Source organism: Penicillium canescens (genome assembly GCF_028828765.1).
Source record: "Penicillium canescens strain IBT 15451 chromosome Unknown utg000005l_segment0_segment0, whole genome shotgun sequence".
Lineage (NCBI taxonomy): Eukaryota > Fungi > Ascomycota > Eurotiomycetes > Eurotiales > Aspergillaceae > Penicillium > Penicillium canescens.
The window spans coordinates 2,279,680-2,307,359 of NW_026703967.1; the positions used below are offsets into that span (position 1 = coordinate 2,279,680).

At 50.8% G+C, this 27,680-nt stretch overlaps 7 protein-coding genes across 7 annotated transcripts; 2 read left to right on the forward strand and 5 right to left on the reverse strand.

Moving 5' to 3' along the window:
• Window positions 1-634: 634 nt before the first annotated feature.
• N7446_008469 (uncharacterized protein) lies at window positions 635-1,950 on the forward strand (the record flags this gene model as incomplete). Its single annotated transcript, XM_058517214.1, has 3 exons — window positions 635-1,124; window positions 1,179-1,752; window positions 1,800-1,950. The coding sequence occupies 3 exons, from the start codon at window positions 635-637 to the stop codon at window positions 1,948-1,950; spliced, it is 1,215 nt and encodes a 404-aa protein (XP_058370860.1).
• A 2,346-nt stretch (window positions 1,951-4,296) lies between these two features.
• On the reverse strand, window positions 4,297-7,838 carry N7446_008470 (putative GATA transcription factor (Ams2); the record flags this gene model as incomplete). The annotated part of the gene is made up of 3 exons (XM_058517215.1): window positions 4,297-7,528; window positions 7,584-7,737; window positions 7,799-7,838. 3 exons carry the CDS (start codon window positions 7,836-7,838, stop codon window positions 4,297-4,299), a joined length of 3,426 nt encoding a protein of 1,141 aa, XP_058370861.1.
• Window positions 7,839-8,488: 650 nt separating this feature from the next.
• On the forward strand, window positions 8,489-9,196 carry N7446_008471 (mRNA splicing protein SMD2; the record flags this gene model as incomplete). Its single annotated transcript, XM_058517216.1, has 4 exons — window positions 8,489-8,517; window positions 8,571-8,603; window positions 8,817-9,065; window positions 9,154-9,196. 4 exons carry the CDS (start codon window positions 8,489-8,491, stop codon window positions 9,194-9,196), a joined length of 354 nt encoding a protein of 117 aa, XP_058370862.1.
• Window positions 9,197-10,253: 1,057 nt separating this feature from the next.
• N7446_008472 (uncharacterized protein) lies at window positions 10,254-12,271 on the reverse strand (the record flags this gene model as incomplete). Its single annotated transcript, XM_058517217.1, has 4 exons — window positions 10,254-10,885; window positions 10,960-11,585; window positions 11,660-12,170; window positions 12,265-12,271. 4 exons carry the CDS (start codon window positions 12,269-12,271, stop codon window positions 10,254-10,256), a joined length of 1,776 nt encoding a protein of 591 aa, XP_058370863.1.
• Window positions 12,272-13,900: 1,629 nt separating this feature from the next.
• On the reverse strand, window positions 13,901-16,709 carry N7446_008473 (cullin family protein; the record flags this gene model as incomplete). Its single annotated transcript, XM_058517218.1, has 4 exons — window positions 13,901-13,964; window positions 14,049-14,409; window positions 14,463-15,978; window positions 16,044-16,709. The coding sequence occupies 4 exons, from the start codon at window positions 16,707-16,709 to the stop codon at window positions 13,901-13,903; spliced, it is 2,607 nt and encodes an 868-aa protein (XP_058370864.1).
• A 2,211-nt stretch (window positions 16,710-18,920) lies between these two features.
• Window positions 18,921-20,060, reverse strand: N7446_008474 (Ulp1 protease family protein; the record flags this gene model as incomplete). Its single annotated transcript, XM_058517219.1, has 7 exons — window positions 18,921-18,975; window positions 19,033-19,584; window positions 19,663-19,682; window positions 19,737-19,786; window positions 19,844-19,858; window positions 19,935-19,962; window positions 20,019-20,060. 7 exons carry the CDS (start codon window positions 20,058-20,060, stop codon window positions 18,921-18,923), a joined length of 762 nt encoding a protein of 253 aa, XP_058370865.1.
• A 1,366-nt stretch (window positions 20,061-21,426) lies between these two features.
• Window positions 21,427-27,548, reverse strand: N7446_008475 (putative Rho guanyl nucleotide exchange factor; the record flags this gene model as incomplete). The annotated part of the gene is made up of 4 exons (XM_058517220.1): window positions 27,528-27,548; window positions 26,004-27,447; window positions 22,618-25,941; window positions 21,427-22,569 (listed from the first exon to the last, which is right to left on the reverse strand). The coding sequence occupies exons 2-4, from the start codon at window positions 27,060-27,062 to the stop codon at window positions 21,427-21,429; spliced, it is 5,526 nt and encodes a 1,841-aa protein (XP_058370866.1). The 5' UTR covers window positions 27,063-27,447; window positions 27,528-27,548.
• Window positions 27,549-27,680: the final 132 nt, after the last annotated feature.

The following is a 27,680-nucleotide window of genomic DNA, read 5'->3' on the forward strand; positions in this document are numbered from 1 at the left end:
ATTAGACGGTCTCATGGCGAGGACGGACTCGATGTTGGTCAGAGGTATTGACACGGTCACTGTGGTTTCCCTTTGTGATTCCCTGAATTTTTGCATTTTACATACGAGGTTATGATCAAATCTTTTCCCAAGACCATTGAGCTAGTTCACTTTGCTGAAACTCGAACATCGAGCGAAATTGTAGAGTAGGTCGAGTAACGAGAAAGTAACGAAAGGTCACAAAAAGGTACACTGGGTACAGCCTTCGAGACTTGAAAAGTCGAGAACATGAAAGGTTGAGGACACACGAAAAGTCGAAAACACAAGCAGTCAAGAGGTCTGACGCAGCCGGCATCAAAGTCAAGTCCTTTCGCCGTCTGATCTCCACTTCTATACGTATGAATCGTGAGACCAGAGCTAGTGTTGTGCTCATTGCCCAGTGGCAGCCCCCATCAAGCAAGCGTTAGGTTTCTTTCGGCCACATGCAAATCTAAGGAAAATCGTCCAAGGCGAGAAGGCACATGGTCTCTTTTCGTCCCATTGAACGTGGCCTTCACAACCTTCCATCTTTCTCTTCCCCACTCATCCCAACATGCATTACCAATGCCAAAGCTGCTACATGTGCTTCACCGTCAGAGAGGACTGTGAAAAACACATGGACTTAAAAGACCACAGAACTCCCCCTGCCCCCGGCTCTCTTCCGGGCCAAGCCCAAGATGGGAACTCGAACGAGCAACTCCAGAGGTCTCTCTCTTATGCCACGACGAGCACCCAACTCACTCGTGCTCTGAATGCTTACTATAAGCATACTAGCATACGATACAACCTAGAAACAGGACTCAACGAAAGTGTCCACAGCTACCATTCCATCAATGTGATCCTGGACACAACCAGCAACCGGACCAAAAACTATGGATGTGCGGTGTGCGAGCGTCAGTTCAGCTCTTTGCTAGCTGTCAACCAGCACATGGACGTGAAGGGCCACTGGCCCGGGCAGTTACAGCGTCCACAGCCCGCTCCACCTGGCTCTCAATCTATGGGCATTGCGGCCCCAGAACAGTTGTGGCCTGAAGAGGCGTTGCCTGCTTTGCCCAACATGCAACATGATTCTATCGACGTGAAGGATCAATATAACCCAGAAACAGGTAGATACATATACCACTCCGTGAGTATTAAGAACATGAGAATTAACATAACAGGCGTTCACTTCACGGGGTGGTTTCCGTGCGAGATGTGTGATCGTCTGTTCAGCACCCAGCAAGGTGCTAACCAACACATGGATGTTAAGGAACACTGGCGCCAGCACCAAGATCAGCAACGCATTCACACACACACTAGCACCAGCATCGGACCAAACACGAGCATACGCCCTCACATGCGCGCAGGCATCAGACCCCCGAGATATGCAAGACCAGTGGCAGCAGTCATATCCTTCAAATGCGATAGTTGTGAGCGTGTTTTCAACACCGAGGACGGAGTCATCCAGCACATGGCTGTCAAGGCTCACTGGCGTATCTTTGGATGCGATCTCTGCTATCTTGAGTTTCGGACTCGGGGCCAGCTGGAGCGACACATTGCCACCCATGACTCTTCGGAGCCGGAAATAAAGCGTCAACCAGATGTCCCTTTCGAGAGAGATATCCCTTGTGAGATATGCCATCTGGTATTCCCCACTGCAAGTGATGCAGATAAGCACATGGCCGAGGTGCATTTTTGCAAGGAGTGCGGTGGGCTGGTCACAGATACGAACACGCACATGGAATGTTCGATGCTGTATGTTGAGACTTTTTGGCGAGCTCAGTATGGCTAAGGAAAGGCAGCGCTGGCAGTACGTTGAGTTTGCCGCATGGAGTGGCGCTCACCCTTAGCTCTTTCAAGCTAAAGAGAGCGCTCGAGTTTCCCAAACAGATTGAAACTCAAGTTGAACTGGACACAATGCCGATTCCTGGTCTGGACTCTCATTTTAAATGACATGCGGTTACACCTTGTTTTCTTCTCTGGTACCCGCAATATCATTGGTCTTTTTCCTTTCTCCTTTCTCTGACATTTACTGGCCTGGGGCATCTGATCTGCGCTATTCTTTTGTACTTGGAAGCACGGCGCCAAGGGACAACGCACAGCCAAATATCAAAGCATTTATTACCACCTGTGGAACTTCTTCACGGAGAAATGTCATGTATGAATATGTATGACTTAGGGGCAATATTAATGATTCACTTCCACTCTTGATACTTGTCATGAATCTAGTCAATTGAACAAATCATTATTACGAGTTTGCATAACACTCACCGTACTCGGCTACCCACACACATATATTGTTCGTTCTCGGAGTACCACTCGAGGACAGGGACCCATGGCGCTTTCAATTCATTGACTGCTTCAGCTAGCTGTGAGTTGTTCGGCTGGTCGATATCAGAGCGAAATCGGGCACGAGATCGTAACTAGCCCTCACGCTGGATACCAGCTGTCTTAAATCCGAACATCCCCCCGTTGCTTCCACTGGCCAATAGCTTGATTGGCTTGTGCGCGTTGCGATCTGTTCCATGAAATTTTCTCGCGATTGGCTCCAGGTTGTCCGGTGTTCAGTCATGGTTCCACTTGAGTTCGCCGGTGGGATGCGTATTGCCTGCCTGGCGTCCTGTGATCGGGGGAATCATCCTTGAGTGCCATGCTAAAAGCGGAGCTGCTCGCAAAGGATACGCAAAGGATATCTGTTAATTGCCGAGAAGTAAAGGATTTAATATGAATATATCGTCATTTGGCAACGTGAAGATCTTTTTTTGGGCTGAGTATAACACCTACGATCTCTTACTGCGTAGAAAGACGCTTAAAAAGAGATCTGAGGATCTGAATCGAGGCAGATTACCCTATACTCGCTAGTCAATAGATTCTGTCTTAGTTTCTAAAGAGCCTCATGTCCCGAGGGCCGGGTCCACGGGTGGGCTTTATTAGCCGCATCTTAAATTATTGTATAAATTATACTTCAGCCGTTTGGCAACAAGTGCTCTAGGGCATGTGTATAACGTTTAGACATTACTGCCTAGGCAGACGTCGATACTTCCCTACAGACGTCAGATTATGTTCAGTTGCGTGGGTTAAGCCGAGAAAGATAGAAAGTTAGGGCACATGTGTAGCGCACGCGGTCAGGACTCGGGCTTCCATGGAGCTTCAAAAGCTTCGATTCGATTGTCATAAAAGGCTCGTGTCCCCACCTCTTCTCTTCTTTTCGTCGTCTCTCCTCCCCTGTCTATTTCTTTCATCATCTACCCTCTCTCCTCTTGTTCCTCTTTCCACTTCCTTAGGATGATTTCTTCTCGTTAAAGTTCGACGTTGGCCTGTTCCTGGCCTTTCTTCATGGGTTCCTTCGAGTGTTCTCTCCTCTGGGCCGATACTACTGGCATGTCTCTGGACGTGCGTGCGGATTCCCGAGTGGTCATCTTGTTGCGCAGATGGACGGGGGATTTTCGACAAGGAGGTGGGTGGTTTGAGGCAAGAAACCGGTGTATTTGCTTTTTTACCTTTGAAGATGACCATGAGCTTTTAACACTGGGTTAGTCTATAGATATAGAGATTCAACCCACTCTACATCCTCATATTGCGTTATGGTCATTGTAGATTTCCATTTCTGTCTATCAGCTTTGTATGTATTGTGTATCTAACCTTGCGGACTTGCAGTGATGGCCCTTGAAAGCTGGGATATGGGTGAGTTTACATTTGTAGGCGATGCAACTACTAGATGGATGTTCAAGCTTTATGGCCCTAGACATGATTTATGGGTTTCTGAGCCCGCAGGATTATAAGGATCAACTGAAATTTTCCGCCTTGCTTTTGACCACGTCTTTCTGTCGACTAGTCTAGGTAGGAGTTTATGATATTTAGGTAGAATCCTGTATGTTCCCAGCATGTACTTTCACCAAACTTAGAGTACGGATCTACAGCAAGACGAAACGTAATGATTATGAGTAATTTTGATTTATTGATGTAGTCGTTCTGTCATAAGAAGCCGCATGGGATCCAAAAAGGTATCCCGGCTAACAATAAAAGCCTATCGCCTGCATTTCAGGGGAATAACCCGAACAGAAAGCACAGCGAATGTAACAAAGAAGTCCCAACAAGGTGTACTTCAGGTCATCGCTTTGAACAAATAAGGAAATAATGGGGGGTGGGAAATATCACAAAAGTCGTTGGCTGTATGCAACATAACAAGAGACCACCCATACATGAAAGAAACCAGACGCCGTCGCTTGAAAACTCAAAGGAAAACACAAATATGATCGGGAGGAGAGAGGACATCAGTAGATGGATGTGGCCTCGGTATTAGGCAGAGGGGTTTGCCTGTTGAACATCGGGGTTCTGGCCAGCAGACTGGGTCTTAGGAGCCGGACGGATTGGGTCGGTGTGGAGAGCGTCGGAGCTAAAGAAGCCGGAGTCGGGGACGACAGACTCATCGAAATTGAAGGGGAGGAACTCGGAATTGAGGTTGTCTTTGTTCACTTCTGAGTCGGAGAAGAGGGAGTTGATTAGGTCCTCGGCGGGACCGTCAGATGATCCGGTGGGGGAGACGTAATCTTCTGGGAGCCAGTCGGCCCAGTTGTCGCCGTCAAACTTGGCGTTCTGGAGGAAGAAGTGGTTGGGCTGGTCTGCATCGTCGAAGATGTCGAGGATCATGCCGTCCAGGGATTCGAAGGCTTCGGAATGGAGGCTTTCATCGGTTGTCAGAGGAGCGAAGGGCTGTTGCTTGTTTGGTGACTTTTGCTGGCGAGGGCTACCCTGACTTGCTTGAATACGCTGCAGGCGCTCGGCTGACAGCCGGGTGGGAGTCATGGTCGAGCTCAGATCCTTGCGTCGGTTGGCACTTGGGGAGTTCATAGGCAGCGCCAACCGCTTTTCGACCGATGTATTGGCTCGGGCGTTGCGTCGACGAGGAGTTGGGCTTCCAGTCTGATCATAGTCGATGGAAGGGCTCTCGAAAAGTGTGTCGAGGTCGTCGGCCGGAATGGGGACGTGGTTCTCTTTCTGAGCTCCCTTGTCATCCTTTGTCGAAGCAATGCGAGGGCTGCGACGAGGGGAACAGCTATTTACCATAGAGGCATCAAGTTCCTTCAGCGGGCCCTCATTCTGGGCATTCTGGAAAAGCGATCTTCTCAGAGGCTTGGGGGTCGAAGTGGTGCTATCCGCTGATGAGGTGGGACGAGGCTGCGTGCGTCTAGCAGGGCTGGACCGAATGGCACGGCGCATGGCCTCCCTCGCGTCTTGCTTGTTCCAATTGGGAGCCGACTCCTCAGACGGGTGCTGCGGTTCGGTACTGTTTGCTCGAGAGCGCTTGTTGGGGGAAGCACCTTCGTCGTCATCCATTTGAGGAGTCTCGCCCTCAGCCGGCACAGAAGAAGCTTCGGTGGCTGCCGGAGAAGAAGCTGCCGGCTTGTGGGGAGCAGCCTTACTCCGAGTTCTGGTGGCAGGGCAAGAGTTGGGAGCCTTGCCATTGCTGGCTCTAGCAGGACGCTTTCTTTTCTTGGCTGCTGGCTGCTTGGACCACTTATGCTCTGGACGCATTTCCTTGAACTTGTGAAGCCACAGACCACACGGGTTGCAGAAGGTCATCTGCTTCCAATGATCCTCGTTCTCCTTCTTGTAGATCAAGAACTTCTGGACTTCACCCTCGGAGTTCCGATCCAAGACATCCCAGAACAACATGAAAGGGCGCTGCATCATTTCTTCTGCAACCTTGTCATTTCCCTCGACTTCTTTCGACCATGCTCGGCGCCAGCTGGGAGTTTCAATTGAGCCACAGTTTTCGCAATATGGCGGAACCTCTCCTTTGGCAATAGCCTGCTCCAAGCGTGTCTGCATGTTGATTGCCTGCTTTGTCCGCTTAGCCTTGGTGTTGACGTTGGCATTAGTCTTGGTGGTTTCGAGAGGCATGAATTTCACGTCAACGGGGCGAGAAGGCACAATGGGGTCGCTGGCGGGAATGGCGCGCATCAGTGGGTGACACTGGTTGTGGGGAGCAATTGGTCCTGGCAGCAAGGGTTTGGGCGCCAAGCGCTGCGGGCCGGCACTTGAAGAGGGTCTTGATCCAGATGTGGCAGGTCGAGACTGCGCAGGTGGTGCCTGAGTCATAGGCTGATCCGCTGTAATCTCGTCGACAGGGAGTGGGTCATTGGAGGTTCCTTTATGGGGGCCAATGGTGCTGACTGGGGAGCTTGCTTGCACTGTAGGTCGAACAGGGCGTTTTTCCTGGGTGATCTCGTGGGACTCTGCCCTTCTGCGGTCATCCTGGGGTGTGGTGGTCTCATCGTCAAGAAGATCTTCCAATCCGGCACTCATGAAGCCAGAGTCAGTGTCCAAAGCGATGGGTGGCAAGACGGGGCTTGATCTATTCAGCAGACGGCCATCGAAAACGGGAGGTGACGATGGCATGCTGAAGGACGGCTCGAAGAGACCCTGGTATCGAGTATCCTCGGGCGAAGCACCGGTCTGATCTGTACCTGGCATGTCGTCACTCTGGCAATAGGGAGAATTGTATGTAGCTGGACAAGAAGCAATGCTTGCAATGGATGATTCCCGCAACAAACTACCTGTAGGTCGAGACCGGCGGGTGAAATCAGATGGCCGAGACATGGGAGTGGGTGGGCGGACGGGCTCTTCGTAAGACTGTTCAACAGCGATAGCAGGGTTCACAGGGGTTGGGCGGTGAATCCGAACTGAGGCCGCGGTACTGGCTGCAACCCGTAGCGAGCTGGGTTGTCTTTCGATGTTCATAGCTGACTTTCCGGGCCAGCTTGCTTGGTATACCTTGGCTCTCTTGCGGGGCTGGGGATCGGTAGATTCCTCCTCACCACTGCCATATCCGGACTGCATCGAGCCTCGGCGTTGATGATATGATACTTGGCTCTGGAAGTCATTTTCCCGCATAGAAGCACTCGATGAAGGGCGAATTATATCACTGTGGGGATTGTTGTGTTTGGAGTAAGATTGATGATGGGCAGGTGTTCGAGAACCACCAGGCGTTGAAACTCTGCTAGGAGCATACGAATGTGAAGGCGAGACCGAGCGGACAGATTCGTTGGGTTGGAAATTAGAGAATTCTCGTGGCGTTGACCCTTCACTCAAGAGCTGGTGAAACCTCTCAATTCCGGAGTGGTGCATCGGCGAGCCGGCGTGGCTTTGGGTCCTCGAGGACTCCAGCAAGGCAGGGTTTTGACGGACAAAGTTTGTCCAAGATTGTGCATCAAAGTCGCCTGGAATGACATTGCTCAAATCGCGGTACTTTTGTATGCTATCGAGGTACTCACTCTGCATGACAGTTGGGACAGGCACTAGCCGCAACTTGACTTCCAGCGTCTCTTGGGCGGCACCCTTGGAGAAGAGGCCGAGGGTGTTTTTGCAGACTCGTCCCGTGACGATAGTCTTTGACTGAGCTTCGTTTGGTGAAGAAGACGACAACACCCATGAGAGCATGCCTTGACCGACGAGAGGGGTTTCATATTCTGAGTAGTCATAGGCGTACACTGTGTAATCTTTTCCGAGCTGAGCCACAAGTTCAGGGCTGGGAAAAATGAGTAAGCATGCCACCTTTGTAGGCCGGGGTAGATAATCCTCACCTAGCAGACACAATTGCCTGGATACATGTTTTTAACTCGATCACCCCAATTGGAGTGTTCTCGTCAAGGTAGGCCGTCTGGATGTCGAGCACGTGAGGCCATCTGGCAAGGCAATTCGTTTTGTTCTCGCTGTCAAATGTGTAAAGAACCTTCACTGTATGCAGAACATGCTTAGTACTGGAATAGTTTCATTTTTAGCAGCATTGGGAACATACGCCTCATAGGGCGGACATCGATGCCATCCTGAGATTCCATTACATCAGAATTTCTCTGCCCACCATGCAAGATGGAGGGTAAAGGGGACAAAATGGAAACTCCAGGAAGGAGAGGGTCTCGACTGGGTATAGAAGTCGAGGATCCAAGTTGTTGAAGAGTGAAAGAAGAAAGAAGAGATCGAGGGAAGAAATCGTCGACTCAAGTCGGAGGGTTGGGAATGGGCCAAAAGGAGGAATTAGCGAGCCGATTGATCAGCACTGCATCTCTAGTATCTGGTCGACCGGGAGAATGGACAGGTTATGCAGGAGGTAGTGGAGGAGCCTTTTCTGCAGGGCTGGAATGTTAGTCCTGGAAGCAAAAGGAAATGATAGACTGCTTCTTACCTAGGATTGAACAGGGAAAAGATAGGAGCTCCACTAGCTCTGCATAAAGGAATAGTGAGAGAGATAAGTAGGAAGGGAGAGAGTTAAAGAAGAGAAGCCTTGCATGCGCGAGTAAGCTATCTCGAAGATCTCCAAACAGACGTGACGCGACGTGACCGCGTCCAATCACGAAACGGCAAAAGGGCTGGGAAATTGGCCTAAATTTTCAGGTGTCAATATGCGTGGCCACGTGATGCGAGCTCCAACTTCAACGGACAGACACTGCGACATCACACCTCTGAACTTCGCGCCCTCTTTATACCCACCATGTCTACAGCTCCCGATCCCAAGATTCAGTGTGTATTACCTCGATGACTCATTGTGTAAGCCAAGCTAACGAGTCCAACAGAGACCTGCTCAACAAGCCGAAGAGCGAACTCACGTATGTACCCTTTGCTTTGACATTCGACATCCCTTCCTCTGTTTCTGAGTAATCGCATTTCCCCTCGATTTCTGCCTGATCTCAGATCAGCGGGATTATCCACGACGCCCGCATCTCGGAACCTTTTGCGACCGCTATCTCCCATCACATTCTTTACGCATGCGCAAGACGTACATACAGCAGGGGCAAAAAAACTAATCTTGCATTGAACAGGGAATATGAGGTCGCTCTCGTCGAGGAGCACGAGCTCACCGCCGGCCCATTGTCCCTCCTGCAGACCGCCACCCGAACGCACACCCAGGTCCTGATCTCCTGCCGAAACAACCGCAAGCTCTTGGCCCGTGTCAAGGCCTTTGACCGACACTGCAACATGGTTCTGGAGAACGTGAAGGAGATGTGGACCGAGAAGCCCAAGGGCGGCAAGGGCAAGGGTGTGAACAAGGATCGTTTCATTAGCAAGATGTATGTGCAGACCGTGGACGGATGGATCAAAAGATCTTCATTATCCTTCTCTCTTTTCCGTACATTTCTAACCTACTTTTCCATCCAGGTTCCTGCGCGGCGACTCTGTCATCCTCGTCCTGCTCAGCTGAGCACCCAATCTTACCACTCTCCCACATCCATCCCGCAAGGTTTCCAGATCCTGATCTTGATCTAAATCCGCGGGAAGGTCACTATCCTGCCACTTGCACAGCACCTCGGACCTACAAATCCGTCACCGAGTTATCATGTAATCGATCTCGATACCCTTTTTTTCACTTTCACTTCCCTACTCCGCCTTTTCTCCCTTGCTTCTGGCCCCGCCAGAGCTAATGTCCTGATACTACCATCGCTGTGTCGGACCCCTCTCTTCAGAAACAGGAAAACATGTCTTTTGAAGTTACCGTTGTGTGCAGGTGAAACACTTGGTTGATCTTTCTTGTTTTTTCCCTGCGGGGTGGACTACCGAAAAAAAAAACTTTTCTCTCGGCGTTTCTTTCTGCGGGCGACTTGGCCTGATGTTTTTTTTGTAGAGGGATCGTCGGACGGCGTCTTCCTGGAGCAGGGCCGGTTAGCAATGCATCTTATGGAATGATTTGGTTCATATTTTGGTAGAGTTGTACTACTAAGATGTAGTTTTTACTCCGTACGGTGATCTAATCTAGTCACTGTAACTGTAACCCTACTGGACCTGCCTTGTATTTGAAGGAGCGATACTGCTGTCAAAGCCAAAGGGTCTTTGAAGCGGAGGACGTACTCGTATGTCTATATCTACGCCAGCCTTCGCTGCTCGCACATCTCAACCTCGGAACTGAAATATCCCTTTCTGTGTACATGATTTGAGTCAGTGTAACCTTATTGTTTCAAAGGCCCTCCTTCCTCTAGATAGACATAACTTAACCCATCTCATTTACTGATTCGCGAAGTGGAAGTGATGTTGTCCAAAAGGTATAGTATCACCTCCAGCCCAGGAACTAGCCCTAACTCTACATCCCAAAGAGAACTAATAAGCTAGAATTATGTTCAAATTAATAAAACCCCATACTCATATTCATATTCATATTATAACACACCCGAAGGAAAGTGTGCCAAACCCACATACCGCTATACAACCCAAACACCAAATCCAACCTCTCCTCTTCTTATCTCATTCCAAGTCTCACCACCAATCTAAACACCCTCCGCAAGCCCACTCAAAAACTCAGACAACCCAAAAGCCCCAGGGTCAGGAATCTTCCCAATCCACTCCTCCTCACTCCCAACATAAACAGTCCGCCCGAGCGAAGCCTTCATCGCCTTCGTCCTCTCAGTCCCCTCCCTCGCAGCGGCCGCGGCACTCCCCAAATCCTTGGTTTCAACAAGCGTCTCAATAAACGGCGTAATGGCATCAACAAGTGTCCGATCACCAACTTTAGCAGGCGTATACTTCCCCAACGCCTCCAACGACATCTGCAACGCTTTCGCCCAGACCTCTGTTGTAACAGGCGTAGGCGTCGAAGCCGTACCCTGAGCGCGCAGGCCGTGCGCCAGCGCGTTGAGGAAGATGGCGTAGATGGCGCCGGATGTGCCGTCCATGACGTTTTCCACGACTGTTACGATTCGGTTGAGAGTTACCACTATGTCCGCTGTTAGGGGTTGCTTGGTGTCGTTGAGCAGGGACTGGATTGCTTCTGCGCCGCGCTTTAGGCCGATGCCGCAGTCGCCGTCGCCGACTATTGTGTCGTAGCGGGTTATTTCTTTCTCCGCGGCTATTACGCGGGAAAGGCCTGATGAGAGGGCTTTCTGGACCGTTGTTGGGGGGACTTGGTAGGTTGTTAGTTTGGGTTTCGGTTTGGGAGGGGTGGAATGGAAGGGATGGGATGGGGGTAGGGCTTACGGGTTAGGTTGCTGGGGATATCTTCAACTTGGACGGTCGTCTTCAGATCGACGGGCGTATCGATACGGTTCGTCCAGGTGGATGTGTTGACAGGGGCAGACCAGCCGACAGCTTCAGCGGGTGCATCCAGGAGTTCCAGCATGGACTTTCCAGCGCCGAAACCTGGGTCAACTAGCTTCATCAGGGAGATGCTGAAACCCAGGCCGTTCAGGCTGGTTAGGAACGTTCCGGTGATGACGCGCACCATGTTGACCTGGTAATCGCGTTCCAGCTGGCGGTAGACTTCATCGGTGATACCGGCCAGCTCGAGCGGGCTGACACCACCGAGGTTGTTGATCAGAAGAACGAACTTGTCTTCCGGCTTGCGGGTCACATAGCAGCGGTCTGGGTCGTTGTGGTCGAGGAGTTGGAGGAGCATACCCTCGACCAGCTCGACGAGGTCGAACTTGACGCGGTGCGAGCCTGGCTCGTTGTGGATTCCCATTCCTACTTCGACCTCGCCATGTGGGATGGTATCTTCGGGCAGACCACGGCCAGGCACGTGGACATGTTCCAGCGATGAGCCCAGGGAAACGAGGTTGGCATTTGCCAGCTGGGCCAAAGCGTAGACGTCATCCAGCGAACCACTAAGAAAGAACAAGGTAATGTTAGCCTTTCAACCCCCGACCTTGATCACCATCACACAAGATAACAAACATACCCAGCCTCAGCCAAAGCACCAACCATCTTCAAGATCAACACACCACCCCCAATTCCCCTCCTCCCAACTTTCCCGCCCTTGACCCGCCCAACGCCCACATCATCATTAATAGCAAAGAACTCCGTGCGAATCCCCGCAGCGCGCGATTTCTCGGCGGCCATACCAAAATTCAACACGTCACCCGTGTAGTTCATAGGAATAATCATAACGCCGTTGTCAGTGGGGACGCGATCGATCGCCGCACGCCGGATCTGCTCGGCAGACGGCGAGGCGAAGATCGTACCTGCGACCGAGGCATCACAGAGACCGGCTCCGACGAAGCCGGCGAAGGCGGGTTCGTGGCCTGAGCCGCCGCCTGTCACGATGGACACTTTGTTCGCTTTGCGGGGTGCATCCGGGCGGCGGAAGACGATTTTGTTTTCTCGGTCGAGGGCTAGAGAGGGGTTTGTTAGGGTTAGGGAGTTGAGGGCTGTTAGGACTAGGTGGTTTGGGTCTGTGAAGAAGTGTTTGGCTGGGGTTTTTAGCGTTAGTATTTGTATACACTTGTCGTCTGGGTTCGGAGTATGGAGAATAGAGGTGTGGGGAAGATCGGGGGTGGAGCGCACTCTGCATTGTTGATCAGTGGATGTGTTTAACCACAATTTGGAGAGTTGAGTTGGTTTCGGGAGTTTGATCTGGAAACCGGGAGGAGCTTGTATAAATATCCAATCCTCGGATGTCTGATCGGATTCGTAATTTCCAAGACAAGAATTGCTCGAAACCTGAAAGGAAGCTCGATATGAGCTCTCGGATTGGAGAGTGCTGCGGGGGGGAAAAGTGGGGAGAGACTGGTTTCTTGTTAGATTTTACTTCTAACTTGTACCAAGAAGGTCATATCCCTGAGGCTGAGCTCATTGCCAATGCGGGGAGCGGGTTGGGAGAGAGACTCACGATGTATAGAGTATGGAGTATAGAGACACAGATTCCCATCTATACTTCCCTCGCGGGATACCATCCCCTCTTTATGGCAGCCATATCTCCCACAGTGCATTGGCTTTTCTTTGAGTTAGGGGCGACCTTTTTTCATGTTCACATGAGCAGATGAGGGTCTGGATGCAACGCTTCGGCTTACCCTCTGCGGGAATCCCGCCAGGTACATTTCTTCTATCGTCCGATAACGCAGTTCACCGCTAACATCCCTGGGACTACGGTATGGTTATTTGATACATCTCTCTCTCCACTCTCGTCCGAGTGGTTACTGTGCGACGTGCGACGTGCGTCGACTTGGATTTGGTAGGTTTGCCGGTGCACATACCACCTCTTTTTTATACTTGTACTTGGATATTTGTGTGTAGGGGGAAGCAACGTAGATTATATACTGTTGACTATTGAACTGAACCGTTAAATCATTGTACTACCCTGGATATGCATCCCAATTGGCAATGCCATTGCCACTATCACCACTGTAGCCAGGGATACCGCAATTCCACATCATGAGACCAGAAAAAAAAAGGATCTACGAAAGTGTTGGGGATCAACTGTCAGATCCAGGGGGTGTGGGGTAACGTGCATGGGAGCTGGTCATGGGGTGTTCTTTATATTTCCACCTAAGTATAACTTAGATGATAAGTTATTTATAATCTCTAATCTATCAGTATGTAATACGTTGTGATTATTTAGAACACATCCTAATCCAGTCGATGTTTCCCCGGAATACGGTGGCACGGCATACCTCTTTCGTCCCTACAGCTCCCCTCGTACTTTAGTGTGACCCTAGCGCCATCGGCACTGGCCGAGGTCGAGCTCGGCACGAAAGTAAACCCAAGACCAGATTCGTACTTGTAGACTTTTGGGTCCGGAGGTGCTCCGATTCCCCGGGCCAAGGTTGCTGGGTCTTGTCGTCTATTAATATTAACTCAAATAAGAATAGATATGTGTAGTATTTCAAGACTCGAATGGGCAAATGTTAGATATTCAAATGCTAAAATAACCTTCAAACACCTCATGTACTACCTAATGTTAACGTTATGTGGCTGGCCACTTTTCTCCTCAATCTTACGGGCTAGGCTGCGCCGCCACAATATCCCGAGTATACCTCAAACAAGTAATCGCACGCGCTGGTCAAAATACCAAAAAAAAAAAAAAATGACAATGGAAAAAAGGATTCCCTATTCCATAACCCCAACCATGTCCGGATGCGCGCAGTCGGTGAATAACACAGGAAAGTGAAGTACTGTCAACGGGGAGAAGTAGAGACGTGGTCTATGCCACGTAGCTGTATGAATTGGTACCTTCTTTGCGCTCCATATAGTCTTTCTCGATGAGCCTAGAGAAAAAGGTATTGTTAGATACGACACATAGCAAATACCACACAGTACTGTGAAACACAGTGGAGGGACAGGGTACGTACTTCTCAATCTCGCCCTTGATCTCTGCAGGCTGCAGCGCACCCCGACTCTTTGTGGCATTGAGAACCTCCGAGATCAACTCGGCGTGACTAAGGACCTTACGACTCTTCATGAGACGCACGATAGCAGCCTGCGTCTCGAGGTGTCGGTCGGCGGAGATACGCTCGTGCGTCGTCTTATTCTCCTCTTTTGTTTCCTTGAGTTGGATCTGGTTGATCTTGATGCGGGTTTGCTGGTCGGTGAAGTCGGTGTTGAACCAGAATTTATCGGTTGGGTTTACGTCTTTGCCTTTGGGGCTCTTGACTAGGACTTTATATTTGGCACAGGCGACTGACTGGAGTGTTCGCTTTAATTCTGGATCGGCTGTTGTTCCTCGTTAGTTGGAGTGATGGCTGGATGGGGGTCGGAATACTCACACAATCCGGTCGCTTCTTGTATTTGGGTGTAGTCTAGGCTTTCGCCATCTCGGACGTCATTAAAGAGTAGTAGGACGATAGCTTGGAATGAGCTGACTACTAGGTTCTTCATGTTATTGCCTTTGCCGTTGGCTTTGGGGAAGTATGCATTCAGTTGGCAATGTGACAGTTGATGCTTCCAGTCGAGTGTTCTCCCTTTGTGCTTGGTCTGATAGAATGCCTCGAAGTTGTTGATGGACTTGGCAATTTCGGATGGAATTCGCACGGGGACATCGGGGTATGATGGCCAAGAGGCAGCAGAGAGGACGCTGACATGTAGAGGAACCGGTGTGCGTTCCCTATGTGACCGCTGCTTCTGCAGCGCATCAAATGCTGCCATTTCAGCTTTAGCAGTGTCCATGTCATTAAACATGGACTCGAGATTATGTGTGAAGTTTGATCCACATTCATTCTTCAGACGAGCCAACATGCTCTTCTCCGCCTCGTTGCTCGCACTTCGGCCCATCAGCAGACGTCGTGCAAGATCATTCTTGTAGAAGGCTTCAAAGACTGCCTTGCCGTGTACAAACCGGAAAAGGTCAAGCACTTGATCCATTTGCCGGTCGAGTTCAGCATCCTCATCGATGAGGGTCTGGCCTTCGGACGGCATCTTGAGACCGCCCTTGAGTAGCCTATCCACGTATTTGGCAATCATCTCACCAGCCTTGGGGTTGTCGGTGCCACCTGTGGACTCCATCTTCTTCCCGCGGTTCATGAAAGTGCCAAAGGCCTCACGGAGGGTATGGCCCAGTTCATCATTTGAGTTGAAAGCAGAGCTCCAGATATCGTCGGCCTTGCGCTTGAATTGGAGAAGGTTGACGACCATGTCTGCTTCTCTCTCCGGATCGAACACGATCCCTTCACCCTCTTCGACGATATATTTTTTGAAGGCACCCTTCAGCTTGAGGGTCAAATCCCGTCGATCAAGCAGATTGTAGAGCTGTTTTAGGGCATCCTTGTTTCCGGCTCTCATCAAAGTAAGCACATCGTTGTCGTTGGTCAACAGGTCGGTTTGCTGTACGATCAGGGTCTCATCCAAGAGCTCGGATAGCTTCAACCTCGTGCTTCGGGCAAAAGAGAACAAACTGCAGCGTTCCACTTCACGCTCAATCAAGCGACGGGTATTGTCGACGTATGTAGCTAGGTTTCCTGCAGCTTCCCGTTGACACCATGAGGTAACAAACTTCTCGGATTCGGCCATCAATAGAGGTTCGAAGTCACTGCCGTAAACATCGAGATTGTGGAACAATTCCATAGCCTCTCTTAGCAGGGCCGAGTCCGCCAGTGCCGCGACATCTCCGCCTCGATCAGCAGCAATCAAGTTGTATGCACCCTTCAAGATCTTCGGCTTCAAGCTGGAATCATTAAAGATATACGACCGGAACTGGATCAGACCCATTTCCCGGATTACAGGCTGGTCTTTAGAATGCAGAAGGAACGACTGATCGAGATAATAGAATATCCAACGGACCGTAACCTGTAAAATAATCAGCATCAAGTACCGTACTCAAGTCGCCACAATTCCCAGTTCGGTTCACATACAAGTCTCGAATGCCACGCAGACCACGTCTCAAGAACAGCCCGCAATGTATCAACATCCGTACTCCCAGCCGCCCTAGCAACAAGACCCTCCCTCATCTTTCCATTAACATAATCCCGACACCGATCCTGAAGCCTCCTCGCCAATACAGCAGCGCGCTCCTGTCGACAAATATTCTCCCCACCCTTGTAAAGCTCCTCAAGCGAAGAATCCGGCTTCCGGCCATCAAAAACAGCCGTCAAAGCCGCATCAAGCTGCGACCAAACCTTATCAAAATAAGACTCCTGATTAAGCCGCGGCCCAAGCCTCAAGTTCTTAACAACGAGCTTCTTTGCGCCCGTATGTGGAGAGAAGTTGCTTTGCCGAGCACCGGCATTCAAAGCCTGCGGTCGACCCGGCACGCCGCCGACGCTGACGTTATTCAACCCAGAGCCAGGCCCCGACGACGCGCCCCGAAGCGGTGCGCCGCTCCTAGGCGGGGATCCGGAAAACTGATACATCTGATTCGGGGCCGGATGGGTGGGTTTGCGCGTGGGAGATGGGGAGCGGCGAGGCCGCTTCTGAGACTGGAGGAGGTCGGAGATGGATCGTTGCGGCGATGGGGAGAGCTTTCTCTTGCCGGACTGGCGCTTACCGCTCCTCTGATCGCCTTGAGAGTTTTGCTGCATCTACCCGATTTGGCCCGACGGGGATGATGAATGGTGGATCGAGATGGGGATCGGGGGAGGTTGAGGGGATGGACTCGGCGCGATAAGATAGAGCTCTCTAGGGCGGACTTGGACTTCATATATACAGTACGGAACAGTCTACTCTTTATATTCGTATGTACATATATTTTATCTATGCATTTTTCACTCTGAGCATTTGTCCTGGAGCTACCTAGGGAGACATTGCAACTTATATCCCCGGAAAATGTGATGATGTCTCCTCTTGCCGCTTTTCGACGAGTCAAATTGAGCTGTGTTCTCCATCTTCTCTACATCTCACCATTCTCTTCACATGGATGTATTCAAAATCAATGACCTCGTTTCCATCGACGAAACTCGACTGGAATAAACAAGATGAAACCCAACCATCCGCGCCGCAGAGCAATCCAATCCCGCATTGCTCGAAGCTATCTTGGCATATCACACAGCACACAGCACAGACGAATGCCTGCCTGTTCAAACACGCATACAAATAGAAAGTCTATCGCCAAACTACACCATATCCAGGGCACTCAATGGTAATTGTGAATCTCCCCTGACAGCTGCCATCCGCACCAATCTACCCAACAAAATGTCCGACTTCTTCTGGGTGCGGGCGCGGATCCTAATGGCATCAGCTTGAGGAATATGGAGGACTATTCAGTCCGATTCATCCGATGCCGCCATCTCAAAAACGACGTATCCAGCTTTGGAATGTGTGCTCGTCGCACTCTCGTTTTAGAACAAGCATAAGAGAAAGGTATCACTCACAGACCACTTGCCCTTTGACACAAGCGGAACTCGATGAACGGAGCCATGGCTTTCCTCGCTTCTGGACGGAGCCCAATGTCCCTGGCCAAAGACTCCGGATGGGCCGGGCTTTGACAGCGCTAGCGGTTACTGCGAAGGTGGGTAATCTTGAGATATTTGATATCCTACGTGCGGCTAGAGCAGATAAGTCGGCATAGTGTAGGGAGTATGGTTGCATGATGAACAAGACTAAGTCCGAATTCAAGAAGCGGACTACTTGGTATCGAGCCTCTCGACGTCCTCGCCTATTCATGAAGCTATCGAGGCTGGCAATCACTCTATGTTGCGACACTTGCTTTCTACCTGTGGATACTCCCCTAACTATCAACCTCACGCAACTCTAACCGTTAGTCTCCGCCGCTGTCGTGTGCCGTCGCCCGCTGCGATCTAACCAATGCGGGCCTGCAACAGTGTTTAGTAGATTTACTATCTCACCCCGAGCTCAACGCCAATCTACGTACGCCCATCTTCAACATTCATGCCCTACACTTCGCAACGGCACACCATGACCCAGATCTCCTTTCATGGCTGGAGCATCCGTCCCCGGTGGACTTAATAGCGCAGGAACCGCAGCTCTAGGACAGACACAGCTCCATAGTGCCTCTCTACCTCGACGGCTAATCAAGCCGTTGCAAACAGTATCCATTGCGCCTGAACCCTTGATTCGAGCTGGCTTCCACATAGTCTACCAAGTCCACTACACAAACAATTTTCAACACCAGAGGAATCGGCTTCGCAAAATCCACGGCCGTTGACAGAATCACAGCAACAGGCGCAGAATGGGACTGTTCAGCTTTTGGTGGAGTGGGGTGGTGTCGATATTCGAGCGGAGGATATAGATGGTAATACTGCTTTGTGTTACTTGGCTGGGACTTTGATTGTTAGTAAGTATATTGTTGCGAAGGTGAGACATATGGATGGGGGTGAGGATGTCTGGTGGAATGTAATTAATTTTTATGGGGTCACGCCGCGGGAGATGTGATATGAAGGGTGAGTGAGTGAGTGGGTGTAAGTATGGATGTACTCCGTATAGAATAGCTCAGTTATTCAGGTAAGTCTAGCTAACTCATATACTCGTGGGACTTGTGGTTATAAATACCGACTCATACTTAATACTAACAAAAGTCTACCAATTAAACAGTGAAAATCATCATATAGTTAATCGTGGACAAAAGAAAAGCCATGCAACGCTGAAAAATACACAATCATCAATGTACTTGTCCATTGTTCTTTTTGTGTTTTGTTTTGTTTCGTTTGGTTCGTTTGTCAAAAGAAATGAATATGTATGCATAAAACAGGGACCATAAATAGGGCGTGAACTCATCATCGGCCTTTGGACGTATATCGAGCACCGAGCACCGAGTACCGAGTACCAAAACTCCATCAATCGACACGAGGGGGACTTCTTGATTTCTTGCCCATGGGACTTGCGCTCGTTCTGTAGGGTATGAATTAGCTTTTCATCGCAATATAATGGGGTTCCAGGGGAGCATACGATCTCCGACGCTCGCCTTCCTTCCGGAACCCTTCAATGATCTTAGCCATCTCTTTACGAGAAGCGTTTGCATCGACCTTCCGCCCTCCAAGACTCATGCTCACTTTCTCATGCGCGCTAGCCTGTAGCAAACGCTTCATGAGTAGATGGCGCATATTCATGCAGACGAATACGCCACAATCACTGCCGCCGTCTTGTTGGGGCGAATCACTCAAATGCATAAAGCGGATTGGCATGTTTAAGAGATATCCGAATTTACGGGTGACGGTATCTGCTTCCCAGACGTTTCCTTGGTATAGCGAGTCATAGTGAAAAGCGATGCGGTCAACGATAGAGATCAATAGCAGGGACCAATGTGTGCCTCCTTCTGCTTCGTTGACATTGCGGCAATCGTTTATGGGTAGGAAGACATGAGTGGCGTTGCTGAAATCCGGGAGGGCTTCGCGGAGGGTTCGTGGATCCGGCGTTTGGAGGATCATGAAGGACATGCTTGGGCGGAGGAGGATGATGTTGGATGATTTGTAGCGGGTAAGAAATTCGTGTTCGAGGTATCTGGATCAATCGAGTTGCAATCAGTCACTTGTTTCGATGCTGGTTTCCGGTTCGGTTTTCGAGGGGTTCTGGACTTACTCCTCCCAAAATGAAATAATCTGTTATGTATTAGCTCAAGTGTCCAGCCAGGAAGATTGTCTCTCCAAACCCACATTATCTGTGAGCCAGTCGTTCTTGAGAGTTTGCATGTCCTCTCTTGTCACTGCTTGTACGTCAGCTACCAGCTATTGCTGTGCTCGTTCGGGGAATTGGACCATACATCGCACGTCATAGTCTGGGGGCACCCGAGGGCTGTCTGTAAGTATACCACTTGGCAATCGCAAGGTCCGGGCTCTCTTCCGGGGACTCACAACTCAAAAAGGCATCCTCGGGGTTCAACTGCATGGAGTTAGCAACTGCACCAATCTCGACATCGACTCCGAGATCCAACTCACCATATCACCAAACCTTCCCCGTACTTTCCGCAACTTGTTCATGATGGCAATATGCGCAACGGTTCACGGGAAAGCAAGTATATCCAAAAAGGGCAGCTGTCGCAAAGAACCTCGAAATATGTACTGCGCCCACAGTCTCAAACGCGCAACACGGACCGACTCCTAATATAGCCCAACTCCACAATATGCAGTGCCGACGACGATCCTCTGCGCAGAAGTCTCAAGCCAAGAGCGCGGCCCGCAGGATAAAAGAACGTAGAAATGAATAGAGCACAGTGGCCAGAGGCGAACGACAATTAAACTGCGATGTCCCCAGTTCTGCAGAGAAGTGGGAGTGGGACCCGGGGCAGGTTCTGGGTCGGGATTGGACGGTTCCTCGGAGGATGAGGCCGACAACCTTACGGGGTCGACGAAGGGATCGAAACGGGCTGGATGGGGGCGGAGGGCAGGTTGATGTGTTTCAATGGCGCATTTTTGTCTGGAGTGGGCTTGGAGCGGGGTGTGCCGAGTTTGGTGCTGTACAGGGTTGACTGGAAATCACCCGTGCGTCTGGTACCGAGGCTGTTTTCTTTTATCGGGTTTGGGGGTCGAGGGTTGGGACGGTATGAGTGAATCCTCTAAAGGACTGACTCTGGTGCCTCGCTAGGAATGCTCCCTGCGATAGTTGGGCACAGGCGTCACATGCAGGGTCACATGATCTGGTCAAAGATGTAGGTCTTTTGTCATTCTTTGGGGGTTTTTTCTTATTTTCTATCAAAGGGAAGAATTATCTTTGCTGATTCTCGGCGCTTGGAGTACTGGTATACTGATGTCAAAGAAGATCCACGGATGGTATAAACTTCGATTGTTCCAGTGTACTCCGTACCAAACATAGATATACTTCTCTAAAAGTTTACCGACTATTACACACAGACTACAAAGAAAGCTTGTTTGAATAGAAACCGAATGATTCGTAAACTGAAAAGAAAAAGGGGGTATCTAAACACATGGCCCATAGCCCCGGAAGATCAAAGATATCCATCCAGGAACCGTAGGGGGAAAAAGAGGAAAAGAAAAAAAAAAGAAAACAAACTGCTAAGCAGCGAGCATGAAATGTCCCCGGGAAAAGAAATAAAGCAAATCAAAAAGTGGCAGATAAGAAGGCAAAAGATATGCAAGCAGATGCGCCACTTTTGTAGTTTTTGCCCTGGTCATCCATCCCGGAGTATTATGGCAATATGAAGACATCATGAGATAAAAGAAACAAAGCTGGAACATGATATCGTATACCATGTTCGAGAGCCAACATTATTTTTTCTGTAATCCTTTTGGTCCTGTTTCCTGGTTCTTTGTTGTATTTTTTGTATTTTTGTTTCGGCATATCAAGAACATGGTCGAATGGTCGGTCATCGGTGATTGGGTGGTCGATCTAGTCTCGGATTCTAGCAAAGTGCTTGTTCCAAATCCATCCAACCGTGTGAGTGACATCGTCCTGGTTACGGGCAAGCCAGAGCTCGCCCTTTTCGCCAATGACGTCGAAGACGTCGCCAGAGACGTATGTTAAGTATGAATATCCACCCTCGCTGCGGGCGTCGATATCAAAATTGTAAAGGCTGGCTGCGCAAAAGAGAACTGCGGGCGCTGTGGAGGAGCCGGTGTTGACCGGAGCCGCTGGGGGCTCGTTGGGCGTATCGGACATGGGCATAGCGGACGAGAAGAATCCAGAGTAGCGGCCGGCGGGAGAAGACGGAACGTCGGTTGAATGTGTGCTGCTGATCACATCTGCCAGGAAAGGTGTGTCCAGGCTGAGCTGGGGCAGGCTTGGGAAGGGCTCTGTTTCAGATGTTCGTGCCGGGGTGCTGGAGCCGGTTACTTGCTGCAGCAATTTGCTGGGGCCGTCTGATACGACACGACCAGACAAAGTGGAATCAGCGCGGTAACGGCTGCTGCGAACTGACTGGCTTTCCGTTTGTGGTGACTGGAATGGATGGCTTCCGATGCTGAAGTCACGAGACACCTTGGGTGAATTTTCTGTCATGGACCCGGGTCTGGTAGAGCTGTTGATTGTTGAAGGCCGGCGAGGAGAGGTTATTCCTGTTTCATTTGAGGGCGACATGGGCACCAGATTGAGTGACGAGGTCAGCATGGACCCGTTGCAAGAACTCAGCTCTGACATTCGAGCTTCCATAAGAGTGTGGTCAGAGTGGAAGTCGGTGATGAGCTTATGAAGATCACTGGGGAATGCTTCAACGTGGGCTCCAATCTTTTTCTGCAACACACCAAACCAAGTAGTTTGGATCTGAATGAAGTTTTTGAGACAGGCTTCCATCAGCTTTGAAGTCAGGGCGTAAAGCTTGGGCAATTCGTCTTTGAGTGTCTCATTCAAAGCCACAAACTGCTCTCCTTGTTCGGTGGTTTTCTTGTCTGGTTTGTCACCACGGTCATTGATGGCTTTGTAGCGCGCATATTCCGGTAGCCGCTTGTCTCGCTTTCTCATGATTCGCTGTGGTCCCTCATAAATCTGAAGCAGTTGGACCATCGGGTCGATGACTGATTTACGGACAACCTCAAGCTGTAAAATGTTAGAGATGTTTTAGCATATAGACATGTCGCAACTCACGTGTGCCGGCAGGGCTTCCGTCGTGATTTCCTGAACTGTCAGTTTAAATAGATGCCACTTGCTCTCCAGCTCTGGATAGCTGGACTGCTCCATGGATGTCATGCTGACAATGGCACCAGTATACTCGCTGAACTGGTCTATGTACCGTTGAATATCCTTGGTGTAACTCTCCGCATCACGCATGACCACCTGCAACTGGAAGTACCCGTCGCCGAGTTTCTGCGCCAAGGCATCATAAGTTTTATCTTCGAACAAATCGGAAAGCCCAACTTGTTGTCTGAACTTCTCCGTGCGACGACCAAATGCCTTTGACAGACCAGCACGTACATCTGACTGGTTGCGCTTCCGACCGACAGCTCCAACAATTTCCACTCGCTTTTTGAGCTCGTTGATACGGTCAGCAATGCTCGCGGTTTGTTCCATTGCCTTGGCAATTGCGGCTCTGTCCGGGTGATCATCTGGCGTGGATTCCAGAAGCTGGCCGAGAAGTAGCGGGAATTTCGTGATTCGCTGCACTGGTTTGACAAGCAAAGCGTCGAGATTCCAGGCTCTAGTGATATCACCTGCAAACCGGTGGCATTCGTCCAGCCAGATGGCCACTTTCGGATTCTTCAATAGAACGGTGAGCTTCTTGGTGGCGGCTTCATGGTTCATCAAGTATTCAGTGTACACCTTTTCCATTTTAGCCATGTGAGAGAGGAAAACACGACCAACAGCTGTGCCACGATCCTTTTCAAGATCCGACAATTTGTCACCCTCGGGATTTTCATTGATTGTGGAGGAAGATCGGTCGATTCCGAGACCATTCTTGCGATTGCGCCTGCTACTCCACCGTTGGGACAGCGGTATGACATAGACCTTCTTGACTGCTTGCTTGAGATCGACCAAGAAGGCATCGGAAAAATCTGCTACTTCTCCAATATTGCCGAAAAGAATCTTGACATCTTCAGCAGAAAGATCCAGCAAAGAGGTCGATGTCCCTTTGTAGATATCCTCAACAATCTTCATGTCATTGCCGAAATCGTATTCGGTGTCGACAATTTCTTTCATAACATATCGACGCTTCTTGAGACGGCGCTCTTCCGGAGAAGGGGACTTGCTGGTCTCAGGCCGCAAAGGATTCTCTGAGGACGGAGCAAGAGACGTGGCTGAAGAGTCGGCAGCGCGAGGGGATTGACCCTCATTGTGACGCAGCAGCGAAGAGTTTTCGCTACTTCCCGGACTGTGTCTCATAATAGCAGGGGCAGACTGGTTGGTTTCGGCTTTCATATTGCTTAGAGGAACAGCTGGAAGTTCGCTTGCTGGCCTTTCCTCAAACTTTACGTGAGCCATCGTCATCGACGGGTTCATGGATGAAGTTGGGAGATGAGCTTGGGATGTCTGCTCCCTGAGAACATGGGTGTCAACAGTCTTGGGACCGTCGTTCGAGCTTCCCGAGGCCCCAGCGTCCAGTGTCGAAGGCACCAACCTGGGTGTTAGCATGTCTTCAGTATCAATGCCGTCGGGTTTATTTGCAGTAGCAGCGTGTTCATCATCAGCAGCGATCTGCATCCAGTCCATAATGGAAGGAGATGCATGCTCCCAGTCATCACGCCCAACCAGACTAGCCGTATGAGACAGTCTATCCGCAGCAGGGACGTCCTGGAATCCTGGAACGACGACTGGATCATCAGTGAGACTATTGGCTCGCCCATGCCCACGCATATCCATAGGGTGAGATCGACGCTCGGGCGAGATGCGAACCGTAGGCACGGGTATATTGTGACCTGTGCCTCGAGTCAACTCTTCAAGGTAGAGCTGAGTAACACGCTTCGAATCCCATCTACCGAGCCGAGCCAAGTTGGGTGGCGTAGAGAATGCATTACCGGCTGCATGCGACTCTGACGCCTGAAGAGTGCTCGGTCCTGTTACACCGTAATCCTGAAGAGGTGACGAATATTCGTCGTCGGCGATGGAGGCTGGTCTGGTTGAGACAACTGAACAAGTTTCAGTTGGGGGCTCTGTGTCGCGGCCTGCAATAATACTGTCGTCACAGCTTTCATCATACTGCTCGTCACAAGTGGAATGCTGATTTTGTACAGAAGAGGACCATGAACTCATACTCCATCTGTTCTGAGGCTGGTTTATGGCCGGTGCCTGTTGAATTGATGTATGCTGAGGCTCTTGGGTGTCGGTACTACTTGACGAATTGAAGTAGGTTTTCGTATCTCCGAGCATAATTTGAATCGATTCCTTGTCATCGGTTTCCGACATACTGCAATCCGGTTCATCGCATGAGTCGTCGCTTGGGCTAGATTCGCGGATTTGCATAATCTGATTCAAGATAGTCCGGTGAGATAAGCTGGGGTTCCTCTGGAGAAGCCCAGACTGCGGCTCCGGGTCGAAAGTGGTAACATGGGTACCGTTGGAATCGGTTGTGACAGCTGAGCATGGAGCTACATCCTCGGAAGGCTGTAGCTCGTCTCCCATAGACGGGCCCTTATGGCTTACTCCCTGCGGCAGACCAAGAGTGGGAGAGTCCATTGTCGTGTGTGGTGCCGCGATGTCTGATGCCGGGAGCGAAGTATTGAGATGTAGCTTCGGAATTCCTTGCGCACCGTTCTCCTTGAAGAGGACCGGAGTGGTCGATTCTTTGACTACCGTAGCCATATCTTCGGGCATTGGAGGATTGGACGCAGGTGGAATGGGTGTTGTTATAGGTTCTTCTGTTGGTGTCTTGGAAGCTTCATTTGCCTTTTGGTCTCGTACCAAAGCGCGGCGTCGAAGCTCTGCTGCAGCTTCTTCCTTTCGTTCATTCTCTTGGACCGTCCGATTGAAAGCCTGTTGGATGCGCTGGCGGCGAGTTTCGAGATCGACATTACCAAACTCAGGGATTCTGCGTTGCCGAGGCCGAGAGCGCGGGCCGTTATGCTCGACTTGCTTTTGTAATGACGAAAGTGTACTACCAACTCTGGAGCGTGGAGAGACCGAGGCACCATGTGAGACGGGTTGTCGGGGCCGCGAGCTACGCAAAGGAGGTGATTTTTTGGGCGGTGGAGCAGCGATGTATGCCTGAAGTCGTCGACTGGATTCGGATAATTGATTGCGGGTTCGGCCAACTGCCGGGTCTCGTCTGCCACGCGAGGCTATCGCAAACGAGGCGGGATCATCCTGTGGCATGCGGGATGGGCTTTGTTTTGGTGACGCAATGGGAAGGCGGCTGATGCCCTTGGGCGGGACGGTAATGGCAGCAGATCGGCTGCTGAATGTCGGGTTCGAGGTTGGTGATAGGGCATCCGGGCCGGAAGCAGTGACAAGACGGTGCGAGGAGACAGGAATGCGAGACTTGGAATTCGGACTGTCCGGGGGCTCTCATCGGCCTTTGCCCACTGCAAGGGCGCGCGAACTGCCATTTCAGGTTCCCAAGGCTCGGCAAGGGGTTCTCGCGAAGGATTTCTATCCAGATCACTTCGTACTCTGCGGTGTTTTCCACTGCTTACTCCACCGTGGACTGCCTCTAAAGAAGTTGTGTGTCCAAGATACCACGCAGTAGGGGTCAACGGTGACTTTGCAGAGTATTCGGCTTGGTCGATGAAAGCTGGATTTGGGCTTGGGATACTTCCATCAGACCCACGACGTCGCAAGTGCGATGGAATTCCAAGGCCAGTGTTGTTGACCTGAGTGTTGATCGACAACACTTCACCACACAAAGGCCGCCGAGGATGCGACTCCTGTATCCGTTGAAACAAAGGCGGAGGAATTGCGTTCGTGCGGAGAGGTGCCGGAACAAACTTCCCGACTTCTGGTGATGAAGGTATGGAATCTAATGCACGAGGATAACTGGTGACAGATACTGGCGAAGAATCGCGAAGGTGACGATGGCGAGACAGGATACGAGGTCGGTCAGTGTCTTCAACACTACTGCCAGAAGGACTCGCTGCTCTAGAGGTCGAACGAGATGCGGAGGGTCGGGGGAGAACCTGGTCGGAGGTATTGTTGAACTTGTTGATCAAATCTTTGAACGAAGCCTGGCGGGATCTGGGACCTGGTCGTGAAGCTATGTCGGATGTGCCTAAGCTTGAGGAGTCTGATGCTGAACGGTATGTTTGTCGCCGGGCACGCGATGACTCCAGAACATTTGTTGGCAGCGGTGACACTTTGTCACCCATTTGTGGATAGTCGGCCGCAGCCATGCCTGTTGTCACATCGCTGAACCCTTCGCTAACATTGGATGTTGACAGGGCCCCACGGCGGTAATAGTCGGCAGGGTCTGGAGACTGCCCTCTATGCGACTCGGCCAAATGATTGGAGGAATGGGGGTCACTGAAAGTCGGAGAATACGTGGTCGAAGGTGCTGGGTTGAAAGGTACGGTCGGCGAGTCTAAAGAGTGGCCAAAGGATTGTCGCCCAAACGGGAGCGGCTCACGATCCCGGACACCAAAAGCCTGTTCGTCACCGCCAGACATTTTGCATGCTTCAGGCCGATCGACGTGGACTGGCACCTTAGGGAGCTGATGCGTTGTTCCGGGATGTTCGCCCAACGAGGATGTCGCAGGTGAGTCGGTTCAGGCTACAAAGCAATCTTCTCGGGTGGCGCACACCCATTCAGCATTCATATTTGAGACACACGCAAACCTCACACCGAGGGGAGTTCCCCTTCGAATCTAAACCAAAATGTGGGGAGATTCGGATCGGAGATTTTGGGTAGTGTCAGGAAGAAGATCGGCTTGAGGCCGACGCCAGAAGAAGCCAGGAAGCAGACGAATGGGAAGATCGTAGGCGAAGGCGGGACTGACGTTTGTTCGTCTCCAGCGGGCGCTGATAGGCGATCTGGGGAGGGGGACAGGAATCCTGGTGGGCCGGTTTATTAGCTCTCCGGTCCAAGCCGTGCCTAAGTACAGAGTAAGGAGGGGGGTGGGGAGGTCACTTACTACCGACCGTCGATCCCTGAGGTGGTGAAAGAGAGGTTGGGAAGAAACAAGGAAGGGTAAAAAGACAGAAGAAAGAGAAGAGGAGAGAGAAAGTGAGGCGAGAGGAGCCTAGAATGGTTCACGATCCAAAAAAAATAGCGAAACAATCCCAAG